Genomic DNA, 19,981 nt, shown 5'->3' on the forward strand with positions numbered 1-19,981 from the left:
TGCAATTCGGGTGCCTCGTCGCAGGCGCTTTCACACACCGCCGCATGGCCCTGCCAAAAGCAATGCCAGAACCGCCTCCAATGCACTGCGAAGGACGTGCGAGGGGCAGGGAGGAAACGCACGGGCAAAAATTAGATCAGTCCCGGAAAACAACCCCCCGCCCCAGCCCCCGCCTGCCGCCGGCCGCAGCCACGGCCACGGCCCTCGCGCTCCTGATCCGCGTCCTTCTCCCTCCCCTCCTGCCCCTGAATCATCGCAAAACACGTCTCGAGCAAACTTTAATTTCCTGGGCTGTTTCTGCATGTTACCCCCCCCTTTCGCAGCAGGGGATGTGCAGCCCCCTTTCCTTCTCTCGGCAGCAGCTATTTCACTCGTTAAGCCCCCACATACCTGATTTATGAGACCAAACCCGACTCTGCAGGTTTTGGAAGTCGCCAGTGGGACCGGAGGGACGATCGCGCCCTGCTAAGGAGTTCGGTAGCGCGTCTCGGAAAACCCACCGCGAGCTCAGCAGTCTGAATTTAAATTAACTGGGTTTTAATGAGCTTCTCTGAGCCCTGCCTGCTTCTCCCGTGCATTTGCACAGCCCCCGCCACAAAGGACAGCCTTGGGGATGGCGGATCCAGAATAAAGTCACTTGTATGAAACGTTTGCTGCTGAAACGGGAGCTGTGCGGTCGCCGTCGCCTCCCCGCCAGCCCCCGCAGCTCCTTGTTCCGCGCGCGGGGGATCCTGCCGCCTGCAGAAACCCCCCTCCCGCCCGCCGCGGGGAGAAGCCGCCGCTCCGCTCTGCCGAGCGGGGAGAGGCAACGCGGCCGCCGCTCCGCACGCTCGCAGCACCCCGCGCTCGCTCCTCCGGACCAGGCAGCCGAGGCGGAGGGTTCAGTGGTGCAAGGCAGCAGCATCCCGGCGCGGCGGCCGCCTGGTCACACCGGGGCGCCGGGATGCCGCCCTCGTGCACGGCGTATCGGGCACTCCCGCGCGCACTGCGTGGGTGCTCCTGCAAGCACTGCGTGGGTGCTCCTGCAAGCACTGCGTGCGTAACTCGGTTGGGTGCTGGTGCATGCGAGAACTGGGCCCTCATGCATAGAATAACCTGCATTCCTGCAATAACGGGGTGCTCAGGCACGAGCGCTGCGGTTTCTGCCCAACACGCGTGCGGGAACGAGCCCTGAGCAGGGGGAGGCAGAGATGCCTCCCCGGGCAGAGGCTGCGGGAAGATCCTCCGCGCCCAGGGCAGATCCTCGGCTCTGCCAAGCTCTGCAGATCCGGGGAGCGCGGCGGGGGCCGACAGCGACCCACCGCACCACGGACGTGCTCCGGCCCCGGGGGCCAGCAGAACTGGCGGCCCCGAGCTGCTGCAGGGAAAGAGCCTCTTCGTTAGGGCGGAAGCAGGCGGGGGTGAGAGCGGGGGCGGCGGGGAAGGAGCCGCTGCAGGACTCGCCGCCTGTCATCCCTCGCTGTACCTACCGCGTCTGGAAGCCAGCTCCGTGTGACGAACACCCGGCACGCAGCGCTGTGCGAAACCCACAGACTCACCGGGGACCAAGTTAGGCAGAAGGAAACATCCGAGGCGGTTTTCATCCCGCATGGAGTGTATTCTCCACTAAAATTTCATTGTCACTTCCTAGTGCTGTGCCAAAACTGTTTTCAACTATTCCCCAAAGAAAGTCTTTAAACCGTTCGACATCTAGAGTTTAAAACCTGCTTTTGTATCATCTGCTGGCTCCAGCCCTGTCTATCAACACCACAAAGAGCTCGGGGCTGCCTTTTCATGCGAGACGTGCTGCAGATCAGCTGCTGCTTGCCCCCGTCCCCACGGTGCGGGCTGGCTCCCGGCCCTGCGCAGGCCCCCGCCACGCGCGCAGGGGACCGCGGCCATGGGGACAGGGGACTGCGTCCCGGGACGATGCGGCTGCCCAGCGCAGGGACGTCCCCGCGAGGGCCAGCGAGGCGGGGGTACGCGGAGTGGAGCAGGCCACCGACTCCCGGGCTGTTTCCATGACATTGAGCATCCTCTGCTAATTACAGCGCGGTTGCCGTGGTTACGGCGAGATGCTCCGGAGAGGCTCCCAGCACCGGGGGCCGGGAAGGGCCGGGCTTTCACCTGCCTGCCCGGAGCGGAGCTCGGGATACAGCCGGGGCACAACCCACCCGGGCTGGGGGAGACGCCGCGGCGGAGGCAGGGCGCGAGGAGGAGGAGGAGGAGGAGGAGGAGGAGGCCGGGGGCGGCTGTGCCTGCAGCACACCTGCGTTGCACGGACGGGGCAGCTGCGGCGCTGCCAGGAAAGCCGTCTGCCGTGCCCCGGCTGGGGGACCGCAGGCACCTCCCGGGCGCCCCGTCCTTCCCCGCGCGGCCCCGCCACGCACCGGGGCCCCCCAGCAGCCCCCGGCCGCTTTTCCAGGGTATCGGCGGAGTCCTTCCCGGGCACGCGCCTCCCCGCCGCCCGCCGCCGCACGGACCGGCTCGCTGCCGGCTGACATCAGGCCTCTAACGCAATCAGGCAATTCTTCTCCATTAGGGGTTTAATTAAATTACGGCAGCGTCTGCCTGCGCCGACGAGCCTCCGGCTGCGCTTCCCGGGCCGTCAGGGAGGCCGCGAGGCAACCGCGCCGCGCTTAGACGGGCAGGCGACGGCCAGAGCCACCCGTGCCGGAGCGGGACCGCGGCGGGGGGGGCCGGGAGCCCCGGGAAGCCTCACCCGTCGGGGCGCCCGGCCCCGGGGCCAGCGCGGCCGCCCGGATGCCGCGGCCAGGCGCTCCGGGTTGCGGGCGTGGAGGCTGCGGAGGCCGAGCTGCCCGCCGGCACCCCGGTGCACGTGCCGGTGCTGCGCCGGGAAGGGCACCCGGGCGGCTGGCGGGGGCAGAGCCGCTGAGGCCCCCGGCGGCCCCCGCACCGCTGCCCCGGCTCCCTGCCCCCCCCACCGAGGGTTTTCCCTGAGCCACGGGAGAGCAAGGCTGCAAAGCTAAGGATGCGGGGGGGAAGCGCTGGGCGGAGGGGCACTGCCGGCACCGCGGCGGCGTGGTCCGGGCTGCCCGCGGGGCGATGCCGAGAGCAGGGGCGGCCGCGGGGCCGGCTTCCCGCTCCGCAGCCCCGGCAGGGCCAAGAGGTGCCTCGCGTTCCCGCGTTCCCGGTACTCACGGAGCAGCCCGGAGAAGCCGCGAGTGCCCGCCCGGGCGGTGAGGTGCTCCCAGGAGCCCGGTGTCCCCAGCAGCCGCCGTCACCGGCCCCGCCGCAGCCCCGCGATGTGCTGTGCCAGCAGCCGCAGGCTCTGCTCCCCGCGGGGCCGATGCTCGGGGGGCTCCGGCAGCCCCGCGCCGGGACAGCGAGGAAGGGGAAGGCGCGCTTCCTCCGCGGGCAGCGGAGCGGAGGAGCGGGGCTGGCCGGGGGGTCCCCGCCGCTCGACACCCACCTCCATGGCAGTGGCCACCTCGCCCCAGTGCCGGGGCGCCCGGCCGCTCTCCTCGGGCGCGTGCGGGACGACGACGGCGCGCTCCGGCACGGCCCCCCGGGACGGCGGCACCCGGGGTCTGCAGCGGGCTGGGGGCACCGGGGACGGGACGGGGGCAGCCCCGGCACCGCGGGCCCCACCGACGCTGCAGCAGGGCGCTGCTCTGCCCGGCCAGCGCCAGCCCCACCGCGGCCCCGCGAACGCGGCCGTCCCGGCTGCCGGCAGCTCCGAGCAGCAGGTCGAGGAAGAGCGAGAGCCCGGCCGTGGCGCTGCCGGGGGGGCGGCAGGGACGGGGGGCAGGAGCCCGCCGGGGACACAGGAGGGGCATGGGGACGGGGGACGGGGGGACGTGGGACGCGGGATGCAAGAGAGGGGACGCAGGGATGGGGGGACTTGAGGATGGGGAGGATGCGGGACGCAGGAGCACGGGGATGCGGGACGCAGGAGCACGCGGATGGGGGACGCAGAGATGCAGGTTGCCAGGTAACCGCTCACCTGGGAACCGCTGGCACAAACAGGGGCCCGCCGGTGTGGGGGGGGGGGGGGGGGGGCAGGTAGAACCCGCCCCCACCCCAGTGAGGCCGAAGGAAGGGGCACATGGGAGCCGGGCAGAGCCGCCCGCGAGGCCTCCCTTCCCTCGCCCCGGGGCCCGTGCGCCCTCCATCCCGCGAGGATGTGATGCCGTGGGCGCAGGGACGCGGGGAAAGGGCCCCCCCCGTGCTGCCCCCCTCCCGGCAGGGCACAGCTGCCTCCTCCTGCCCCACATGGCTCCCAGCCCGGACCCCCAGCCGGGGACAGAGCAGCTTCGCCCCCATTTTCCCCCAGATTTCACTGGCCTGCTGCAGAGCCCCGGCCCCCCCAGGCTGCAGGGAGGCAGGCCCGGGGTGGGGGGGGACAAAGCAGAGCCACGCTGGGGGGGACAGGGCAGGTGGGACCCCCCCATGGCTGCGGCAGCACAGCGTACCCCTGGCACGGCGGGACCCGCGCTTGGCTGGGGTGTTTCGGGGAGCAGGGGAGGGGGACGGCGAGAGAACAGCCCCCAGGCGAGACGAGCACAACAGCAGGGGCTGGGGGCAGCGCCGGACAGTTGCACTTTGCTATTGCATCAAGACGGGGGGGGGCAAAAAAAGCACATTTCCAAGGGCACGGTGGCAACGGAGAGGGACAATTTTCAAAGCTGGGCTGGTTGGTGCCCCAGCAAGGATGTGTCACGCCGTGCGTGTGGGAGTGGCTCCCCACACGGGCACACGTCCCTGGGGGGCTGCGTGGCCCCCGCGGCACCGCCTCGATGCTCCCCCCGTCCCGGGCGCCGCGAAGCTTCCCCCAGCGCCAGCTACTCTGCATCCCGCTCTGCACCGGCGTCGTCTTCATCACCCGCGTCTTCCTCCGACAGTGCGTCCTCGATGGCTTCAGACCTGGCGTCGTCTTCCACTGGAAGGGGAGAGGGGCGGCTGCGCGGGGACCGACGCCGCGCGGGGAGCGATGCTGCGCGGGGACCCCAGCTCCACGGCCCCGGCCCCCGCGGCGCCGCCCGGCCCCCGGCTCACTCACGGCTCAGGTGCTGCCCGTGGAGGTAGACGGGCCCCGCTCCGCTCTGCAGCACGAAGGTGACCGGGGGGACGAACTCCAGGCCCTTGAGGCTGATCTGCGGGGAGGCAGGGGTGAGGGCAGCGCGCGGCGGTGGCGGCCCGGCCCCCCGCGGCCCCCGCGGCCCCCGGCTGCGCCCGCACGGCTTTTACCATGGGGAGCACGGAGAGGCGCAGCGAGGCGATGGGCACCGGCTTGGCGTCCCCGTAGGTGTTTTTCGAGTCGACGGCCACCACGTGCAGCTCGTCGCGGGCGTCCGGCCCCAGGCAGATCTGCGGGGCAGACGGAGACCCGGTGGCAGGCCGAGCCCCCCCGCGAGCCCCCCCCCCCCCCCCGCGCAGGGGGGTTTGCACCGCCGCGGCCACGCCGGCTCGGCCCAGGGCTCTCGGCGTCTCTTACGGTTTTCAGCAGAACCAGATGCTCCAAGAAGTCGTCGCCCTCTTCCACCACGCAGCTCCGGGCGCCGGTGCCGAGCTCGCAGCCTGCGGAGACGCGGCCTCGTCTGTGCACGCACGGGGAGGGGGGGCAGCTCTCCCCGGCCCCCGCGGAAGACCCCCGGCCGGGCGTGCATGGGGCCGGGGCGATGCAGGGCCCGCTGCGCCGGGATCCTCACCCCACAGCGCGGCGACCGGCCGCTCCTCCGCGAGCGTCCCGCGGGAGAGGGGAGAGGAGCCGGTGGCCCCCCGCGGCTGCTCCATCGCCGGCGGCTCCCGCGGACGCACCAGGGAAAGCGCTGCTCGGAGGCGGAAAGAGAGGGAGGAAACGTGGCCGAGGAGCCCAGACTGAGCCCCCGGCCCGGACCCCCGACCGGGGCAGAGCCACGCACAGCAGACCCCCCCCCCCGGCCGCGGCTCGCTTGCTGCAGCAGCTTGCACCAGCCGGGCCAGGAGCACGCTGCTAAGCGAGGAATAAACCACCCAGGTACGCACACATCCCACCACTACCCGAATTCACGGAGGAAATAATAGGCTTCAAGAGCACAAACTGCCCCCGTGCAGCAGCCGGCGCTGGATAAACCCAGGCCCGGGGCACCTCCCGGCACGGGGCAGCTTCAGCCGAGCGGAGCAGCCGCAGCACTGAAGCCTGCGGGAGCCCTGGGAGCCCTCTGCAAACCGCAGCGAGCGCTTGGCATTTACATCGGCAGCCCGAGCCGCGCGGGGAGGCTGCTGGTGCTGCCGGGGTGCGAGCAGCAGCCACCCGGGACGGGGAGACGAGCCGGGACCAGCAGCGGCTGCAGCAAATAAGGGAAAAGCCCCCAGGCAGAGGGGCAATTTGGAAATGCAGCACAGATGTTTCGGAGGGGCGAGTCACACCCCCCCCCCCCCCGATGGCACCAATACGCTCACCAGAGCTCCCGATCCCCCCGCACACCCCAGGGCCGCTTGTAACCGGGAACAACAAAGCTGGAGGCAGAAATAGCTCCGCTTTAGGCAAGTTTAGCTTCATTGGAGCGGAGGACAGCAGTGCCGTGAGCACGGCCCAGCAGCAGCACCGCGGATGCAGTGTCCCAGCGCCCGGGGATGCTGCAGTTTGCTGGGACTTTGGGAAGCGGCTCATTAGCGGGGCAGCCCTCGGGGCTAACGAGCTGGCCTTGGGCTGGGGTCAGCACAGGGGACGCGCGTTTTGGGGTGGGCTGTGAGAGCCGGCAGCATCACGTGGAGCCGCTGACCCGCTGCTGATGCTCTGACCGCCGCTGCGCAGAGCTCAGCTTCCCTGCTGGTTTAGCAGCCTCGCGCTCGCTAAATGCTAAAAGCAAAGTGCAGGGAGGAAGGATCCCAGGGAGCCACCAGCCCCTCGCTGCAGCGGCCTCCTCCTCCTCCTCCCCGCAGGAGCGTAGCGTTACGGCTGGTGCCGGGAGGTGGCACTGGAAACCGCCCGGCAGCTCCCGCTGCGATCCGCTGCCCGGCCGCGCTGGGGATGCTCCAGCAGCACAGGGCTGGCCGCAGCCGGACCAGGGTCATGGGGCGGTTTAGGGCACTGGTGGCACCTGAACGGGGGGCGTTTGCCCTCCCTCTGCACGCTCGCACACGGCTCCCATCCCACCCCACCCCACTCGCTGCTCTCAGGCTGCGGTCTCCTCCCCGCCTGCTCATCGCTCCTCCTAACATGGTCCCGAGCACCAAGGTGGGACGGGGGGGCCTAGTCTCAGGTGCATCTGTGCCACAGTGAGACCCTCCAGCCTCCTGAGGACAGGGGCACAGCCTCTCCCTTCCCCCCTGCTTTACGGGGAGCCTGGGGGCTGAGGGGTCTCCCAGCTGTAAGCAGCCCCCCCCAGCAGAGTTTACACACATGAAGCAATGGTGGTGGGGGGGGTTGAAGGTTTATTTCACATTGGGGAGGAACAAAACAGAACTAAAACATTGCAGTCAGCACAGCACATTTACAACCCAAATCACTGAGATTTGCACGGAGGTACATGCACACCGCCGCAAATGCAAATGCCTGGTTGTAGGCAACGCGCTCTGTGAGCCCCATGTAACGTAGGAGCTGGCATGGGGGGGGCTGTCCCCCCCCCCAGCAGCGCAGGGGCTGCCCAGTCGCGCTCTCACTTCTCCTTCGCTTTCCTCTGCTGGAGGCTTCGCTGCAGGCTCCTGCGAGAGCCCCAGCCCCGGAGGTCAGGGCAGCGGCTGGGGTAGGACCGGAGTGAGGATCCTGGAAAGGTCTCGGCAGCAGGAAGCCCTTCAGCCCTTCACCATGGGGCTCTCCAAAGCCCCGCTGACCGCTCCGTCTTGTTGTGGATCAACACTGTGCTGGGAGCCCTCGGCATCCTCCCCTGGAGCTGGAAACAGCTGCAGAGTGCTGGGGAGCCCGGAAAGATGGGCTCCTTGGAGCAGGGCATCCAGCCACTGCACCCAACGCCTGCCCCAGGGGGAAACAGCCCCCAGGCAGCAGCTTCTCCCCCTCCGAGCAGCCCCGGAGGCTGCAGTGCCAGACCCAGTGGAGAGCCTGGCAGCACCGGGCTCAGCACAAGAGATTTGGGGGGTTCTCCAAGCTTTTCCACGCTGGCACCAGCTCTCCAGCTCCAGAGGGACAGCAGAGCCCTGGGGCTCACTGCTCGAGTCCTGCCAAACACGGCACGCAGCAGCAAGGGCCGTTCCCGCCCGGCTCACGCTGCACCGGAGCATCCCAGTGCCGCCCTCCGCCAGCGTGCCGGGCGCAGACCGCGGGGCACGAGCCTCAGCGCCGCACGCAGCTCTCGTGGCCTCCGCTCCCGGGTGCGTCGGGCTGGGAAGAGGAGCCCGAGGTGACCGCCCTCGCGAGAGGGCTCCGCTGCGGCCCTGCAAGAGACAGGGAGCTGCTGGCAGCCTGCAGAGAGGGGGCCCTGGGCGGAAGCGCTCAGCTGAAGCGCATCGGTCCGTACGGCCCGAGAGCAAGCGCTGCAGCCCAAGCCCCGGCTCGAGCGCTCCGGCGGGGGTAACCGCGTCCCAGGCTCCGGCAGGGCCGTGCAGCCGGCCGCCGAGCTCGTGTGCGCTCCCAGAGCTGGGCACGCGTCTGCACACCCGGCTGGAGTGAGGGCACTGCTCCCGCCGGGAAGGGCCCGGCTGGCTCGGAGGCGATCGCTGCAGGGGCAGAGGCCGCCGGGGCTCGTCCCTGCCGTGCCGATTGCCCCGAGAGCACCGCTGCTTCCGAGCGAGGAGGAGACACACTTACCTGCTTCCCTTCTCCCTCCGGCTCTCAGTCACGTCGAGGGACCTGCTGGCACCTCTTTGCTGGTGAACCTTAAACAGGAGAGGACAGTGCACTGAGAGCCCAGGTCTTGTGCAGGATTTACTTGCACAGGATGGATTAATCCATCCGTGAAACCCAGTCCTGCAGGGAACTCCCCCCGCCCCCCCCCCCCCCACCACCTTTCCCCATGGGCAGGGACTCTGCGCCTGCTCCTGGTAGCAGGAACTTCTGCCTTCAGCTTGCAGAAGTGGTTTCTGCCCAAGGGAAGCTAGTTAAAATCCACAGCAACCAAAGCTTCTCACATTTTAGTGCAACACTAAAAAAGTTTGGGGAAAAAAATCCTGCAGTGTGCACAGGGCACGGAGCTGTGCAAGGGCACAGGCTGGCGGCACAGAGCACCCCCCCCCACCAGCTCGGGGGTCTGCGCCCACCCGTCTGCAGGGCCCCCAGGACCCCAGTCCCGGCAGCAAGGAAACCTCCCCCCGGCCAGCAGAGAGGGCTCACGACAGCCGGAAACTACAGAAATTAGCCTCGCAAATTTAGTCTATCAGAGGGCAAAACAACATGCAGAGCCCTGGGCTCCGGCAGTTGCTGAAGGGTCTCCTTAGTGCTGAGAAGCAGCCAGTGACCCCCCCCTCCCCAGCTCTTCTGCAGAGGGACTCCCCAGGTTTTAACACTTAAAATTCGGAAAGCGGGAAGGGGCAGGAGAAGGAATGAAATCGCAGGGTTTGAAGCATTTGTTTGGCTGGTTTTCTTCTCTAGCACTTTTTTTTCTTTGAGAATAACCGACCTGGTCCTAGCAGGCCGGGGGCAGGTCCCGGGGAAGGGGCACGGCAGGGCCAGCCTGGGGCGGCAGCAGCACCGAGCACATCGGCTTTGCAGCCCCACAGGTCGGGGCAGGGAGCGGTTTAGAGAAACCCGGGGACAGAGGTTTCCTCTGCCCCCCCAGCACCCCAGAGCCCCTGCCAGGACCATGGAGCCCCGTCTGCCCACCGGCTCCACGCTGCACCCCCAGCCCGTGGCCCCACCATCACCAGGGATCCCCAGCCACCGGCATCCCGCATCCCCCCCCCCGCCAAGGGCTCGGTCCCCCCCAGCGCCCGCCAAGCCCGGTACCTACTCGTCGAGCTGCGAGCACAGCGTGGTCTGGGTGCCCGGCAGCCGGCACTCGCCCAGGGGCCGCGGCCCGTGGCCCCCGCCGCAGAGGCCGGTCTCCTCCGCCCGGCTGCCGCTGCCCCGCGCCTCGCCGCCCTCCCCGGGCGCCCCCGCCTCGCCGCCGTCCCCGGGGCCCCCGCCGGGGCTGAAGGCGCACGGGCAGCGCCGCAGGTCCCGCGGGACGGCGCGGAGCCGGCGGTCGGCGCGGCGGGGCCGGAGCAGCTCGCGGAAGGCGCTCCTGAAGTCCGGGCTGCGGCAGTAGATGAGGGGGTTGAAGGCCGAGTTCACGTAGCCCAGCCAGTTGAGGAAGAGGAAGAGCCGATCGGGGACCAGCGGCCGGCAGAAGACCTTGACGACGTTGGCCACGAAGAAGGGCAGCCAGCAGAGCGTGAAGGTGCCCATGATGATGCCCAGGGTCTTGAGCGCCTTGTGCTCCTTGACGGCCAGCAGCCGGGACGACCGCCGCCACCGCCGCGTGCCCCCGGAGCCCGGGCTGGGGGGCCCTCGCGAGAACCTCACCTTGTCCTTGCCGATGCGCCGGACGTGCCGCGCGGCCACGGCGAAGACGCGGGCGTAGACGAAGACCATGACGAGCAGGGGCAGGTAGAAGGAGACGGCGGAGGAGGTGACGGCGTAGGTGACGTTGGTGACGAAGTCGCAGCAGCGCGGGTCGTCGTAGCAGCGCGTCGCCTGCTCGTCCGCGCCGTCCCGCCACCAGCGGCTCATGATGGGCAGGAAGGAGACGACGGCAGAGCCGGCCCACACCAGGCACGCCGCCGCCCGCGCTCTGCCCTTGGTCACCAGCGCCTCGTACCGCAGCGGCGACACGACGGCGAGGTAGCGATCCACGGCGACGGCGCACAGCGTCTCGATGCTGGCCGTGACGCAGAGCACGTCCAGCGAGGTCCACAGCTCGCACGCCGCGGTGCCGTAGGGCCAGCGGCCGCTCAGCAGGACGGTGGCCCCCGGCGGCACCACCAGCAAGCCCACGACGAGGTCAGCGCAGGCCAGCGAGGTGACGAACACGGTCACGGTCTGCAGCCGCGGCGTCCTGGCGATGGCCACGATCACCAGCAAGTTCCCGGCCACGATCACCAGCGCGGCGAGGCTCAGGGCGGCCCCCCCCACCCACTGCCGGCTCAGGCCGGCGGCTCCGCTGCAGTTGGGGCCGGTGCCCGGGGCTGCCGCCCCCCAGGCGCTGGCGTTGCCGGCGGGCAGGGGAGTCATCTCCGCCGGGGGGGCAGGGTTCGTGCCGCCCGGTCCCTCGCCGTGCGCCCCGGCCGCGCTCCCCAGTCCCTCGCTGCACGTCCAGGCTCCCCGCCGTGCTCCGTGGCTGTGCAGCGGGGTCCTCGCCGTGTGCCCCAGTCCCTCGCCGTGCTCCACGGCCCCGCGCCCCTCACCGTGCCCGGCCGCCGCGGCTGCGGGCTGGGCTGGGCTGGGCGCGGCGGCCGTCGGGGCGCACTGGCGGGAGGAGGAGCCTCTGCGGGCGCGGGGCGGCCCCGGCTGCCCGCTCCGGAGAGCGACGGGACGGGGACGGGGACGGGCTGGGGCCGCCCCCCAGCCCAGCCCTGCACCGTGGTCCCCCCACCATGCACCCCTCACCGTGCACCCCCTTCATCACACCCCCCCGCGCCCCAGTCCCACGCAGGGACTTTCTCGCCCTGCGCTCCCGTCCCCCGCCGTGCACCCCGCTTCCTCTCCGCACGCTGCTGCCCCTCGCTGCACCCCCCGCCACCCCCGGCTCTGCACACCCACCCCTCACGGGTGAGCAGCGGCAGGGTGGCCAGGGCCAGCCCTCCCCCCCTCCAAAAGGAAACGTCCGCAGCATCTCGCGGTCGGTATTTCACTGCGTTTCACTGCACTTATTGCCTGGACTCGGCCCTGGCTGATGAAGGGGAACAGGGGGAACGGCCAGGTAGAGTCCGTCACCTCCCTCCTGCCTGGGAGCACGGCAGCGGCTGCGGGGTTTCGGGAACACCAGCCCGCTGCAGCAGTGACCTGACACGCTCGCTCCACGTGTGCACAGCCGGGAGCAGAACCAGCCCGCGAGGCACCGCACTGCCCGGCCCCGCTCCGGAGACCTAGCGCCTGGGCTGGGCCAGCACCCGCGGCTCTGCTCCTCCTGCGGGCCCCGCTCGGGCACCAGAGCAGGCGATTTTTCCCACTATCAGCTATTTATACAAATACTGGAACTCGTAGGACAGGCACTCTCCAAATATGGTGTTCTGAAGTTTCAGCCAAATGGCAGAATATTGACAAAGAAAAACAAATTACGTGTAAAAAGTTAGCCAGTTGGCATTCCTTCCCATTCATGACCCAGCAAAACAGCCCCACTTTTACGAGCTTCATCTTTACAAGATTGTTTTGGTCTTTCGAAGTCAGATGAGCGCCTGAGGCAACCCCTTTTAGCCCCTGGCTTTCATTAATTGCTGGCTTGGACTGAGCCTTGGACTTACTATTTACGGCATCATTTGTCATCCCGCTTGAATGGCGTACGGCAGAAACGAAACGTGCATGAGAAGAGGAGTCTCGGTCTCCTCGAAGTGGCTATCCATGCAGCTCCAGCACGAACCATCACGTGAAGCAGCGGCTGGATTATCCGTCTGAAAAATAAAGTGGAGGCGGTTGTGGGAACATCCACGGATAAGGAGAGAGGGCACTCGGGCTCAGTGGAGGGGCTGGGCACGGAGACAGGGCGCCGGGCTCTGTTCTTGGCTTGGCCTCGGCTCCGCTGGGTGAACCCGGGGGAACCGCTCGCCGCCTTCATCTCTGCACCGGGCCCACGCGGAGCAGGGCCGTGCTCGGCCCCCGGCACGCCGCAAGGGCGGCTTCACCCGGGCCAGCCTCCGTCGGGGTGCTCTCCCCGTGCGGGAGCTCTCGGGGCTTTGCGGAAGTGGCAATGGAAACATCCACCTGGACCCGCTGGGCAAGTCCCGCGCTGGTGCTGAAGCAGGCATTCAAAACCCCCCTCCGATGCCTTCACTTCAGCACTTACGACATTTTTCTCGCTCCCAGACCTCACGAGCGCTCGGGGCCCTCCCTTCCCAGGGAGCCGGCTCCACTGGGGAGAGGAAGGGAGAGTCTCGGCGCTCCGTTAAGGCAGGGGAAGTAACGTGATTCGGTATCTTTGTCCCAGTTTTACAGCTGGAAAAGCTGAAGCACGAAGATGCCGGGTCTCGCGCAGGGCGAGCGGGAGCACCCTGAGCCCAATCCCCTCCGCTCCGGACACCAGCGGCTCCTGGGACCCGGCGGGCTCGCACCTCCACCGGGGAGGGCTCAGGCCCTGCCCTGGGAAACAGCGCGTACGCCACGGACCGGAGCAGCCCCTTCGGCTGCTGCTGCAGGATAAACAGAGGATGTTTCCAAAGGCATTTTCACATGCGGAGTCGGGTGGGTCAGGGAAGATCCCTGCCGGAGAGCTGGGGAGCGGGAAGGAGCAGCGCGGCTCTCCCGGCTGGGCGCGCGTGGAGCTGCCGGCAGGCGCCCGCTGCTGCGCTGGGACCGGCTCTGCCTGGCAGGAGAGCAAGCAGAAGCCCATCGGAGCTGGTCCCAGGCCAGGCAGGAGCAGACCCGTTAGACCAGAAGGGATCAAGCAAGGGCTTCGTCTGTGCTGGGGCTTCTCCCCGCAAGGGAGCTGAGGCCCGTCCTGCAGCTGCAGTTAGCGAGGTTCAGGGTCCAGCCAGCCCTCCTGCCAGGAGCCCTCTGCTCCTCCGTGGCCAGCCCTGGCAATCTGAGCCTCGGTCAGGTATAAGTCACCCTCATGATCCTATATGCACAGTTTTTAGCACGCTGGTACTCCTGGTTAAGGAGATACCAAGTCCCTGCGCAGTTTAATCCCTGTCCCACACTCTTATCCACCCCAAACAGGCTGGATGCACGTGACCACCCTAGTTAAGGGTTTAAGGCTCACACAGGCTGCCCTGGCGCTATTAACCCCCTGACCAAGCACGTGGGACAAGGCATTACCCAAGAGGTGTAAAGCAGAGAGCCAGCAGCTGCCATTCAGCAGACAGGGTAGCTGGGGACGGCTGCAGGAGCCTGGCAGACGCGAGCTCTCGCTTCCTTCCAACAACTCACAGGCTGGAAGCTTCACTGGAGCTTCAGAAGGGTGGAAACAGCAGTGACAGGGCTGCAGGACCATACAGCAAGCCAATCCACCACCTAAAAAGGGAGGAAAAGTTTCACAGACAAACCTACAATAGAAAGGTGACAGAACAGCACACAAGAATATGGAGTTTCCTACAGGATGCTCCCATTTTTGCAAAGGTTGTTTCTCACCCAGAGCACCAGCTGCCAGAGCAGCGTTGGCATCACGGGGGTGCCCTGATACTGGGGGTGGCTGGAGGAGGCATCGCCCCTCACAGGGCTGCCCAGGCTGGTCCCCTGTGCCAGATGTGCACAGATACAAGCACAGGCCACTCCAGCTTACCCAGGAAAGCCCAGCCTGGGCAGGCGTGCAAGCGAGAGTGCCTGTGCTCAGCCCCTCTTCGTACCAAGGGCTCGATGCCCAGCAGTGGTGAGAAGGACGTGGTACCAGCTATCAGACCCCTGCCCAAGCTCCCATGACCTGCTGCTTCAGGTGTTAAGCACAGTTTTAATCTTCATCTTCCACTCACAATTGCATCCGTGAGCTCAGCAGCACTGGCTGGACCCAGGAGCGCAGGCAGGCACCAAGGAGCGGGCAGCCGGTCAGCAGGGAGGGAGACCAGGGAAGCAAGAGGCAAACGCCAGCTTGGGCTCCAGCATCATTAAATGCAGCACATCCAAACTCTGCCAAGGCTGAGCCAGGCCAATGCTGTGGTAGGATAAAACAAAGGCTTTTTATAGCGGGAAACTCATGCTCTCATCCCCTGGCTGTTCCCAAATTCCCTGTTAAAGGACAGGCAGTAGAAACTGGTGCCCAGCAGGAACCGCACCAGCAGTGGAGAGCCGACAGCTCTCACTCCACCCCACGTGGGGCAGGGCGTCCCCCCGCCCCAGGCCCACGGCGGCCTGTTGCTCTCCCACCAGGGCAGGTTTGGGGGAGCTTTTTCACCCACATCTACTGGAACTGGGAATTTTTCACTTAGCTGATCAAGGAAGTTGAAAATGCTCCTCAGATGCCCAGAACAGCTCAGCACAGCCAGAAGAGCGTCTCCGCACACTGCTCATGCACTGGGGCTTGGCAGGGGGGTGTTAATGGAGAAGGCTTTAAATCCTGCTACGCAGTTGTAGAGCAATGGGTCACCAGCAGCTCACCCCACGTCCCCAGGACATGAAGCTCCAGCAGCCTAAGCACGTCACTCTTCCCAGGTGCAGCTGAGGGCAAGAAAGCAAACGCCAGGGTGACTTGAGGTTTGTGCCTTTCCATCCCCTAGAGCATGGGGACGCAGAGCTGAGCAGGCAAGAGTCACTATTGCACCCAAAGCAACACAATGCAGCTTTGCACCAGTGAGAGATGGTGCCAGCACCTCGCTGTAGCCAGGCCAGTATTGCAAAGCACTGCCTGCACAGTCCAGAGCTGGAGCCAGGCTGCAACAAGTCCCCAGCATGGAGCAAAGGGCACGGAGAAGGGCAGGGGCAGCCAGGGAGGCACCGCTCTGCAGCCCAGGGAGAGCTGCCCAGTACCCTCTGCCATGGGCACAGCACCCCAAGGGGCACATTAGCCCTCTGATGGGGCTGGGGTCCTGCCCTCCAGCCCTGCCTCAGGGACAGCAGACAGGTACCACACTCATTCCTCTGCTGCAGGGGGAAAAGTTTCCCAAAAAGCCACATACTTACCCCAGCAAAGCAATAGCATCCTTCCTCCTGGCATGGTTTGCATTTCCCAGCCTAACCAGGGCAACCTGGGTCCATGTTGAAGCCCTCAAAGCCTTTGGGACAGGCACGCAGGCTCCAGGGAGGTGCACACAGGCATCACACAGCAGGCTCAGCTTCTGCAGGGAGACAGACAAAGAGTATCACCACCACCACCAAGCCTTCACTGCACAGCACATAAATCCCACCAGCCCCAGGACCATCCACCCCGCAGCTCCCTGCATCCATTTTTGCATAAAGGCCCCAGGAAACCCAATGCAGCACCAGCATCAGCCCTGCTCAGAGCAGGGGGCTGGACCAGGGACCCCAGAGGCCCCATCCCCACTCACCACCCCGTGGGGCGGGTGGGATGCAGCTGCCCCACAGCAAAGCTGCCCCATGCTCAGCTGCCCCCAGCCTGCTGCACCATGCTGAGCCTTGCTGCTGCTGCTGCTGCTGCTCCCAGCCTCACACCAAACCAGTCCACAGCCAGGAAGCCCCTGGCCCCCCACCGCCTTTTTATACCCCCTCCCCAGCCCGCAAACGCCCTGCAGCTGGGGCAGACCAGGTGACGTGGGCAGCTGAGGCCCTGCAAATCTCATCACAGCCTCCCAGGAGCTGATCTGCCAGTGTTAACGCTCTCCTGCCAGGCTCGCTGCTGCACCTGACGGAGGGACGAGGGTCCGAGCGGGCCCTGCGCACGGGTCCGGGGTGGGGGGGCACGGTTTTGCCCCAAATCCCCTCGGCCCACGGGGTTCGCAGCGGACAGGCCAGTCCCACCGCTCGGGCCCCGGCGGTCGGTCCCGCTCCCGCTTTCATGTAAGCAGCCTCCACGCTGAGACGCTGGGAATAGCTCCCGTATCGGATCCGCAGATCTCGCTTTGAAGTTGTTTGGGATTATCTGTCATCGTGTCTCCTCGTCAGCACATAAACAGGCTGCGAGGAGCCGCAGCCCGCCGGGTACTGCGTGTCCCGGGCGGCAGAGGAAGCGGGGCACAAATCAGCTCTGCGAAAACTCCCCTCCCCGCGGCCGCTGCGAGCGCGGCCCCGGGAGCTGCCCCCCGCGCCGGGGGGCTCGGGCAGAGCCGGCAGGAAGGGAAAAGGCTCCGGGGCAGAGCAATAAAAAAAGACAAAAATGTGCTGTTTCACGGACTTTTATGCAAGCCGCCGTTTTCGGAGCCCGGCGTGCTCACACCCCACGGTACCTCCCGGGCCGAAGGCGCCGTCCCCCTGCCCTGCCCTGCCCTGCCCTGCCCTGCCCGCCCCGTCTTCACCGTGCTTTAAGCAGAGGATTTCTGCTTCGCAGCTGGGAGAACCTAAAATCGCCCCCATGGCTGTGAGCTCCGGGGCCGCAATCCCGAATCCCGGCAAGCCCGGATCCGTGAGCCCCAGGGCCGCGATCCCAGCTCCCGCGGGCGCGGGCAAGGCATTCCCGGGAGTCCGGCGCTCCCAGGCCCCCGGGGCGGCGCGGGGCGATGCACACATCCTGTTTTCCCAGGGAAGCTCCCGGGGGCCAAGGCGCTGGCAGCGCCGGGGGACGCGGAGGGTCCCGGGGGCTCCCCGGAGGCCGAGCCGCGGTCCCGGCCGTGCTCCCGGCCCCTGGCACGGCGGCTCGCTGCTGCCGCGCGGGGCGCTGGGAATGGGAGAAAGGGGCACCGAGATCCTGAAATCCAGCCAGGTCGGAGGCTACGCTGGGGCGGCCTCAGGCCCTCCTCCCCCCCCGGTCCCTGGGCAATCGCGTTTCCAGATTTATTTTTTTAAGCTGTTCTCTCCCCCCCATCGCTGCGTGAAAACCCTGCAGCCGCGGCAGGAGAAATCCCCTTCGTGCCGTCATTCCCCGCTTCCGACATTTCTAAAACGCCCCGCGGGAGGTTTTCGTTTCCAACGTGTCCCGTCTCCCTGCCGGCCTCAGCCTGGCGCCCAGGGGAGCCAGAAAGTCCCCAAAGCGCCTCATTGCCGGCGATGGGGGCTGATCCGGGGCCGGCGAAACGGCCGGAGCCCCCCAGCCCGCACCCCCTTCCCGGCGAGGTGCGAGAGCTCCGGCCGCTCCGGACCCGCTCGGAGAAGAGGCGTCGGCACAGGGAGGAATTCCCGGGACCGTCTCCGCTTCCCGGGGCCAAGCGGATCCGTTTGCGTCCACGCTTCCCGCGAGGCTCCGCGGGCGTTTCTCGTGCCAGCGGCTCGGCAGCACGTGGGCTCCCGCCGGGACGGGGCTGTTTTCCTCGTGCTTGCTTGGGAAAGAGGAAAAACAACAACAACGGCAAGACCGGAGGCTCCCTCTGCCTCCCGCCAGCGCGACGGGCTCCCTCGGCGGCGGCTCCGCGGCTCCCACGTCTCCGCGGCTATTTTTAACCCGTGCATTCCCCCCGGCGCCCGGACATTTCTCAGAAACCTCCTTCTCGAGAGCAGCAAATGGGGAAAAGGTTAATTCCCGGCTGCGTTTCGGAGCGGGGAGGTGGCGAAGGCAGGGCCGCCCCGCGGGAAGCCCCGGCGCGAGAGCCGCTGCCAGGGCGCTGGGTGCCGGGGTGCTCCCGGCTCCCGGTCCTGCTCCCGGCCCCTCTGCCGGCTCCCGGCGCTGGGTGCCCGCGGGCCGTGCTGAAGCCCGCTGCTGCTCTTGGCACGCCGAGCGGCCGGCTGCGGCCATCGGCACGTTTTCCACATCACGCTCGGAGCGCGGCCTGTTCGCTTGTGCCATGAGCGCTGCAAGCAGCCTGCTTCCCGGCGTGGAGGAGGAGGAGGAGGAGGAGGAGGAGCAGGAGCAGGAGCAGGAGCAGGAGCAGGAGCAGGTCTGGCCGCCCGGCGCAGGGAAGGCGCGAAGGCTCCCAGCCGCTCTTCGGCATTGCAGCTCGTTGCAAAACCGCGGCGGCTTCCGCAAGCACGCTGCATTGCGGGCGGCTGCTCCCTCGCCGCTGCGATGCCGAGAGCTCTCGCGGCGCCGGTACCGGCACGGAAAAGCTCGCTTGCTCCCGGGGCGGTTGCACGGGGCGGTTGCACGGGGCGGCGCGGAGGGAGCAGGTTGCTGCAAACGCAGGAGCATCTCCGCGTGCCGGCGCGGCCGGGGCTGCATGGGGGAACCGCGACGGCAGGGCTGTGCGAGCTCTCCCGGCGCCGCCGCTGCCCCGGGGCCTTGTTTCCCGGGGCCGCCGTTATCTGCGGCCAACATCGGCCATCGAGGGGCTGTAAACACGGCGGCAGAAGCGCTCGGCGCCCCGCCATCGCCCGGCACCGCGCAGGGGCTGCTGCCGAGGCACCGGCCTCCCCGGCGAGTTCTGTAAGCGTCGGTGTAAATGCACAAATGTAAACGTGCAAATACAAACATACAAGCATCCAAATAAAAACATCCAGCTATCCAAATATAAATATATAAATGTCCAAATATAAATATATAAACATATAAATATAAATATATACATATATAAATATCCAAATATAAACATATAAATCCCCAAGTATAAATATGTAAACACAAATTCACAAATACAACCATTAAGCATAATGAAACCTGAGCAGCTACGTGCACACACATAGCCACTTCCCAGCTCCCGGGACGCGCTCTCCGCGCCCGGCCGGGCCGACCTCCCTCGCCGGGAGGCTGCTGGAGGGAGCGCGCGTCCCCGCTCGCGGCTCCCGCTCCCCAAGGGCTGCTCAGGGCCGTCAGCTCTGCAGCAGAGGGGCTGAAAGCGGTGGGGACAGGAGGGGCAGGAGGGGCAGGAGGGGCAGGAGGGGCAGGGCCCCGCGGGCTGCTGCTGCCCCCTGAAAGCGGCATCTCAGCCCCGCGGCCGTGAAGGCGCTGCCATCCCCGGGGCTTCCCGGGGCACCCGTCCAGCTGGGATTTGGCAGCCCGGCGCTCCAGCCCGGCTGGGACGTGCCCTGGGGACCCCCCTGCCCCGGCTCCTCGACCCCGGCGAGGGGAAGGAGAGGGATGGCTGCGGCGAGGGATGCGGCGACGGGAAGGGGCGGCGGGATGCAGTGCTGGTCCAGCAGCGTCCGTCCGTGGCCCCGTGCCGAGCTGCATCTGCCGGGCCCGGCACCGTCCTCGGGGGTCCCCGAGGTGCTTCACGCAGGCAGGATGCTGCCCGAGGACGGGAGACCCGCGCGGCGTTCCCGTGCTGCTCGGCCGGCGGCAGGTGTCAGCATCGGTCCGGAGCGGCCGGCGCCGGGATCGGGATGCAGCCAAAATTCAGCTCTTCTCCCACGGGCAGCGCATTTGTCGGGTTTCCCCGGCGTCGAGTGCCGTGTCTCGCGCCGCACAGGCGACCCCGGGACCGCGGTTTGCTCCATGCGCCTGTTCCTACCCCCGGCTCCCTGGACAGGACACGCAGCCGGCGGCCTCCGCGCCGGGGT

At 67.5% G+C, this 19,981-nt stretch overlaps 2 protein-coding genes across 2 annotated transcripts; both read right to left on the minus strand.

Moving 5' to 3' along the window:
- Positions 1-4,784: 4,784 nt before the first annotated feature.
- Positions 4,785-5,736, minus strand: LOC112991597 (nucleoplasmin-like). Its single transcript, XM_026114220.2, has 5 exons — positions 5,652-5,736; positions 5,438-5,520; positions 5,191-5,310; positions 5,003-5,096; positions 4,785-4,882 (listed from the first exon to the last, which is right to left on the minus strand). Exons 1-5 carry the CDS (start codon positions 5,734-5,736, stop codon positions 4,785-4,787), a joined length of 480 nt encoding a protein of 159 aa, XP_025970005.2.
- A 2,031-nt stretch (positions 5,737-7,767) lies between these two features.
- Positions 7,768-11,089, minus strand: ADRB3 (adrenoceptor beta 3). Its single transcript, XM_064497726.1, has 3 exons — positions 9,828-11,089; positions 8,690-8,757; positions 7,768-8,316 (listed from the first exon to the last, which is right to left on the minus strand). Exons 1-2 carry the CDS (start codon positions 11,087-11,089, stop codon positions 8,718-8,720), a joined length of 1,302 nt encoding a protein of 433 aa, XP_064353796.1. The 3' UTR covers positions 7,768-8,316; positions 8,690-8,717.
- Between the last annotated feature and the right edge of the window lie 8,892 nt (positions 11,090-19,981).

Source organism: Dromaius novaehollandiae, chromosome 26 (genome assembly GCF_036370855.1).
Source record: "Dromaius novaehollandiae isolate bDroNov1 chromosome 26, bDroNov1.hap1, whole genome shotgun sequence".
NCBI lineage: Eukaryota > Metazoa > Chordata > Aves > Casuariiformes > Dromaiidae > Dromaius > Dromaius novaehollandiae.

What these genes read in the sequence shown, in the direction of transcription:
- LOC112991597 (XM_026114220.2), bottom strand. Translation starts at nt 5,736, where the DNA reads ATGGAGCAGCCGCGGGGGGCCACCGGCTCCTCTCCCCTCTCCCGCGGG. An exon ending in GCCGGTCGCCGCGCTGTGGG is followed by an intron (nt 5,521 to 5,651) that starts GTGAGGATCCCG and finishes GCGTCTCCGCAG; the next exon opens with GCTGCGAGCTCGGCACCGGC. An exon ending in GCCTCTCCGTGCTCCCCATG is followed by an intron (nt 5,097 to 5,190) that starts GTAAAAGCCGTG and finishes GCCTCCCCGCAG; the next exon opens with ATCAGCCTCAAGGGCCTGGA.
- ADRB3 (XM_064497726.1), bottom strand. Translation starts at nt 11,089, where the DNA reads ATGACTCCCCTGCCCGCCGGCAACGCCAGCGCCTGGGGGGCGGCAGCC. An exon ending in CTGTGCTCGCAGCTCGACGA is followed by an intron (nt 8,758 to 9,827) that starts GTAGGTACCGGG and finishes CTCCTGTTTAAG; the next exon opens with GTTCACCAGCAAAGAGGTGC.